This window comes from Echinops telfairi, unplaced genomic scaffold (assembly GCF_000313985.2).
Source record: "Echinops telfairi isolate 266 unplaced genomic scaffold, ASM31398v2 ScPeMD7_18;HRSCAF=68, whole genome shotgun sequence".
In the NCBI taxonomy this organism is placed as follows: domain Eukaryota; kingdom Metazoa; phylum Chordata; class Mammalia; order Afrosoricida; family Tenrecidae; genus Echinops; species Echinops telfairi.
In genome coordinates this window covers 77388915-77394612 of record NW_022103915.1, presented here as the reverse complement: position 1 = coordinate 77394612, position 5698 = coordinate 77388915, and the positions used below count along the sequence as shown (strand labels likewise).

At 37.5% G+C, this 5698-nt stretch overlaps 1 protein-coding gene across 1 annotated transcript in view; it reads right to left on the bottom strand.

The window, feature by feature from the left end:
* Nucleotides 1-5698, bottom strand: part of PRKD1 (protein kinase D1) — a 178591-nt gene that overhangs the window by 99659 nt on the left and 73234 nt on the right. The window contains exon 3 of the mRNA XM_030884929.2: nt 893-1024. Coding sequence (XP_030740789.2) covers nt 893-1024 — 132 coding nt within the window. The remainder of the gene's footprint in view (nt 1-892; nt 1025-5698) is intronic.

The window sequence follows — 5698 nt, the reverse complement described above, 5'->3', positions numbered from 1 at the left end:
CGGATGGTTACATCTTTCTCCTGTCCAGTGGCTGGGGGTTTTGTGCTTAGTCCTCAAGTGTTCACTCGCCCTTGCCAGCTTTGAGCCCTTCTTTCAGCACAGGTGATCAAAAATGGAAAGCGTGCCTTCAAACTCAGGAAGCATAATTTCTCTCTTAGTATTTCTACTATTGGTATGTCCCCCATTTAGCTTGAGTTTCCCTCTGTGCTACAAAGCAGGGTAGGCACATTTTCCTAATGCTATACTTTAGGCAAGGATTCTGCTGAATCCCTTGCTCCTTATTTCTCTCACCACAAAGACAGAAATTTAAAAATTGTGATTAACTTACTTAAAAGTCCTAAGGACAATGCTTGGTCGTAATATTTGAGTCCAAATAGCTTCTTCTCCCAATCTAAAGATGGACGTCATTTGGATAAAGCTTGTAAGGTTATATATTATGACATTTTAGCATTTTGAATCAAACAATGGGAATGGTAAAACATAGCAATGGTTTAGAAATGCTGGTATGAATTCCAGCCTGGCACTCAATAGCTGTGTGACTCTGGATGGTTTGGAACTCACAAATCTCAGTTCAGTAAACTGGAATGCCTTCCATTCCAAGTTCTGGCATACTTAAAATGCATATTATTTTCAGTGTGTTGCCAAAATACTCAACAAGATAGAGAGAAGCAATATGGAAAATTTATGAGAACTGGGATTTCTAGATCAAAATACAGTATCCAGTCGATATAAATTTACCTGTTGAAGAATAGAAATTTGAACATACTAGATGCACCTAACAAATGTTGGGAAGCCACTCTTCAGGGCAGGATGACAGTGTTGTAGAGGCTACAAAAGAAGCAGAGAATTCCCGTCTACGCATTCAATCTGGTTGGGGAAGAATACAAGTTACCTTCACACTTGAGGCCTTGACGTACCAGGCCCCACAGCATTTCTCCGCAGTGGTCACAGAAAGCGGGAGCGCGGTATGAATGAACAAAGAGAGTGTGGGGACGGATCTGAAAGTCTTCAAAGGTGGCAGAAGCTGTAAAAATATAATATCGAAAATAAATTTAATGATATGCTGATCTGTACACAATTAATATGGAAGCTGGACACACTGTTAGGATTATCATCCACAGGTGTTTGGGTACCAACCAGTGCCTTTGTACCATGTAGAACTACGCGTGTCCAGCTTGGTTCAGAAAGTTATATCTGCTATTTCTGTGCTGGGGAGAAAACACACACACACACACACACACACACACATTGTCCTCCACCAGGTGCCTTGGGAAGCAGGGCCTCAAATCTGTTCACTTGTTGACCACCTGCTGGAATTGTATTTCCACCCCGGATAACCTGTATCAGAATTCAAATGGATTCTCTGACTGTGTGCTTCCGAAGAGCAGCAGTCCATTTGGTTCTATATAGATCAGGTGTTTAAGAGAGCACAATACTCAAGGGCATTTACCTTTTGATTAAATAATATTTACTTATTGAGCTAAATTGTTACTTGGTCTAAAGATTATGTCAGGAAATAATTTTGATTTGACATTTAAAGAATAATTTAGGGCCATAGCCTCAATCGATTCCATAAATCTAGATTAAGAATTTGAAGTTCTATAAAAATCGTTTTCTCTTCCTATCAGGATCTATCTATTGTGTCCCTGATCAGAATGCTCACTAGTGGTGGCCAGACACTCATTCATATGGTCTTAAGGTCTGTAAAAGGCAGTAGGTTTCTGGAGACAATGAGTCCTGTAGTAGATGTCCTTCAGATTCTTCGATTTTCTTCTCACTCTTTTGTTTCAGATGAATGCAGACCAATTTGTATCGTAGATGTTCGCTTGTAAGTTTCTGAGACCACAGGCGCTACTCAATACCCTGAGAGCTAAAAGACAAACTTTAAGAACTACATTATGCCAAATGACTGGATTGCTCCACAAGACTACAATGCTAAAGGAAATTCAACATTTTAAAAATTGATTTTTCCTTCAGCCTTGATAAAAGTAATGTGTTCCAAATGTGCTTTATTGTTGAAAACCACTTAGCAATTTATTAAAACTTTGATTTCACTCCATTTGTAAATTACAGAACGATTATAAAAATAAGCAAAATTCATTGCATTCTAATGGACACTTTACTAAATTATTTAAGTGTGGGAAATAGGATCTGATCAAAGAACGGAGCCAACTAGTTATTTTCTACATGAAGTTCTGATTCACTTTAATGTTATTTATTTTAAAAAGGTTTCAACTGAATTTTATATATATATATGGAAAATTACATATTATGTTCCCCATTTCATGGTTCACAATAGTATAGGTAATGCTTATTGCAAATAAATTGGCTTGAAATATGGTTTGGGTACCAAGCATCTATCTTGGTTGTTTGGCCAAGTGTGTCTAATTTAGAGATTGCTCAATCGCTTTAAAATGATTCCAGCCTATGCAAATTGTTTAGAAGAAAAACATGTTCCAAGAATACTCTGCTAACTATTCCACCTTCTTCTTCCCCTAAAAAGGCCCCTCCCACGAACACACAGCTATGACGGCTCTGCGCTTGTAATTAGTTAAACATACTGTAGTTTTCAAAATAAGGAACTCTAGAATTTGACAATACATGTACAAGTTGCGTTCCGACATTTAAAAAAGTATTCAGGAGGAATATAAAGAATTAAGGTAAGATTTTTCAATAACCAAGCCTTCCCCAATTTATGTCTGGTAACATTTTTTCCCTCCAGTTTTTGAAGGGGATTAACATTCATAAGCTGGTAGCACCCTTGATTCAAGTTTAAATGCCATATTTCTAAAGTTCAATTTTAATATTCTCCTGTTAATTTTAGAATAATTAAATACATTAAAAAAAATAAAACCTACCAGGTATGGTGAGGTTTAACATCCATTTGAAATCAAAGCACAACATCCATTCATTATGAATGTACCTGTTCTGCACCCTGGGGGAAATCAGCATTAGCTGAGTGTATGCATGCAGCCTTGCCTAATCACAAAATTGCACTTCAGAGATAATCACTTAGCACAGGAAAACAAAGTGAATGCCTTAATTCCATTTCATTTAAGCTTTGGAAATCAAAATGGACAGATAAGAAACGGAATATTAACGTGTTTAGAGAACCCAACAGAGGAACAATATGCTATCTGTCGCTCTGTCATAATCTATCAGCCAACCTAAATGAAAAGCATATGACAGGATCGCACACTAAACACAATGGCTCTCTTCTGTGGTGTTTGTGTCTCTCCTGATTTGCTCTATTCACAGTCCATTGTTATGCTCCAGTGTGCAGGAGAGGAGGAAATGAAGTGCTTCCCTCAGTCACTGAGCATTTGAAACAGGTAATTGAGCCCCAAACCCTAAGATAATCAGTAGTACTTCTAAAGTTCATTATAAATTGTTGCACAAAATGGAGTAAACTGTTTGGTTAGTAGTACAGAAGAAAAGAGGCTCCTGAAGCAAAGTAAATCATCTTTGGAGGTCAAAATTATTTCCATCATAAAATAAGATAATGTCAGGACTTCTAAGTCTTTCCTGTTTTTTTCTTTTTCTTTACATTCATACTGGTATCTTTGACAATTTAAGAGAAGCATTAACTCTTACTGGCTCCAGAAATTCAGAAGTGAAATGACAGGAAATAGTTAACATCTGCAGACATGAATGTCATTTAATTGTTGAAATCAATCCATAAGGGGAATATTGTATCCATTGTATAGATGTGACAATTGAGCCTCGCGGACATTACGGAGCTGCCTTCAGTAGGACAGAATGTGCACTCTGGCCAGCCTGACGTCAGAGCCAGGCACCCTCTTCACCATTAGAGTTCAGATGCTTATATCCCTTTGACAATTCAACCACTGTGATTTTTTGCAAAACTTGAAGGTAACATGTAACTAAAACAGCCAATTCGAGGCATGGCATCATTAGATAAGCACTATCCTTCACATTTGATTGATATCAGTCTAGACAAAAGTACAGCAGTTTCAAGTTTTTAAAGCTATAATGTTCTTTGTGGGAAAATTTACATTTTACTTAGCTTCTAGAATTTTGATTGTAGCATCTATATATGACTCTTCACACACATTAAAAAGTTCTTTCAAAACAAAAAACGCAACAACCCATGGCTGTCTAGGTGATTCGTACTCATCATAACCCCACAGGACAAGAGTAAACTGTCCCACGTAGCTCCCAGGCTGTGATCTCGGGATCCAACTACCACATTTATAGAAACAGACCACCAGGATGCCACATTTCTCCTCTGCAGCCCACATTTTTGAACAGCTGACTTTCAGTTACCCGCTGAGCACGTTGCCATTCTACCACCAGGCTCATGCACACATATATCACAAAGAGACATGCTCTCCAGTGTTAAGGTTCTGTGTGGACAAGAAAGCACCTTTATCTAACTTCCATCCATCCATCGGCATCCACATGCAATACATATCCTCTGTGGCATGAATACTCCCATTGGTAGAGGGACTCCTATATGTAGAACAGTTTTTTTCATTTGAGAATATCTCAAGCATTAGAAAGTAAATTATAATTAGTCTCAAACAAGTATGTATACACTCTATTTAGTAGTCATAGATCTAAAACAATCCTTTAAAACTCAGCTGGTTCTTCAAATATATGAAACTATTTTTATATCTTTCTTAAGTCATTTCATATAGATCAAGCAGCCCTGAAACCTTCAAACATTTAGTTAATTTATGTAATTCTTCATTAAAATATTACAAGGGTACAATGTACGCTTTATATATTTTTAAAGATACAGTCTACTGGTGGTAGTTACATATTCAGCTATGAATGGAAACATTGGTGGTTTGAACCCACCAGCAGCTTTCTGGGAAAAAATACCTGATAATTTGCCCCCACACAGTTTCTTGACTAGGAAATCATATTGGCCAATTCTACAGGATGATTATCAGTTGAAATTTACTTGAAGACACACAATCATAACTAAGTAATGGAGTATACATTGAAAACAAAGAGAGGACTAAGAAGTGGTAGCTATTGTTTCGGAGGACACATGAGTAATCATCATGTAAAACACAAGAAGTAATCACGGAAACACCACCCCTCTTCTGATAGAGTCCCAGCAGATGAACTCTTCAGGTTGAAAGCTAAACAGACTAAGTTTAAGCAAGAGGGAGCTAAGAAAAACATAGAGTAGATCGTAAGGACATGGATAGAGTAAAGCTTTCCACCCCTTTGTGGGTGATGTGGTATGCTCAACATGTAAACACTCGTTAGTAATAGGAAGGTGGGAGGTACAAGAAGTCCTGGGAAAATCAGAAGTGGTCAAAAGTGAAATGGAACAGACAGAGGTCAATATCCTAAGCATTCGTGAGCTGAAATGTACTGGCACTGACCATTGTGAGTCAGATAATCAAACGCCTGTAAGGACAGGTAGAAGAGAAATGAAATTACACTCACCACCACAAAGAACATTTCAAGATATATCCCGAATACAACTCTGTCAGTGACTATCCATATGCCTACAAGTGAATTAATCAATTGAGGTGATGGATATTCAAATTTATGCACTAACCACTCGAGCTAAAATTGAAAAAAATTACCAAATTTCCAGTCTGAAACCTGTTAAGCACACAATCAAGATACATTAATTATTACTGGTGCTTGAAATGAAGTTAGAAACAAAGAAGGATCCATAGTTTAAAAATACAACCTGGAGCACATCCTGGCC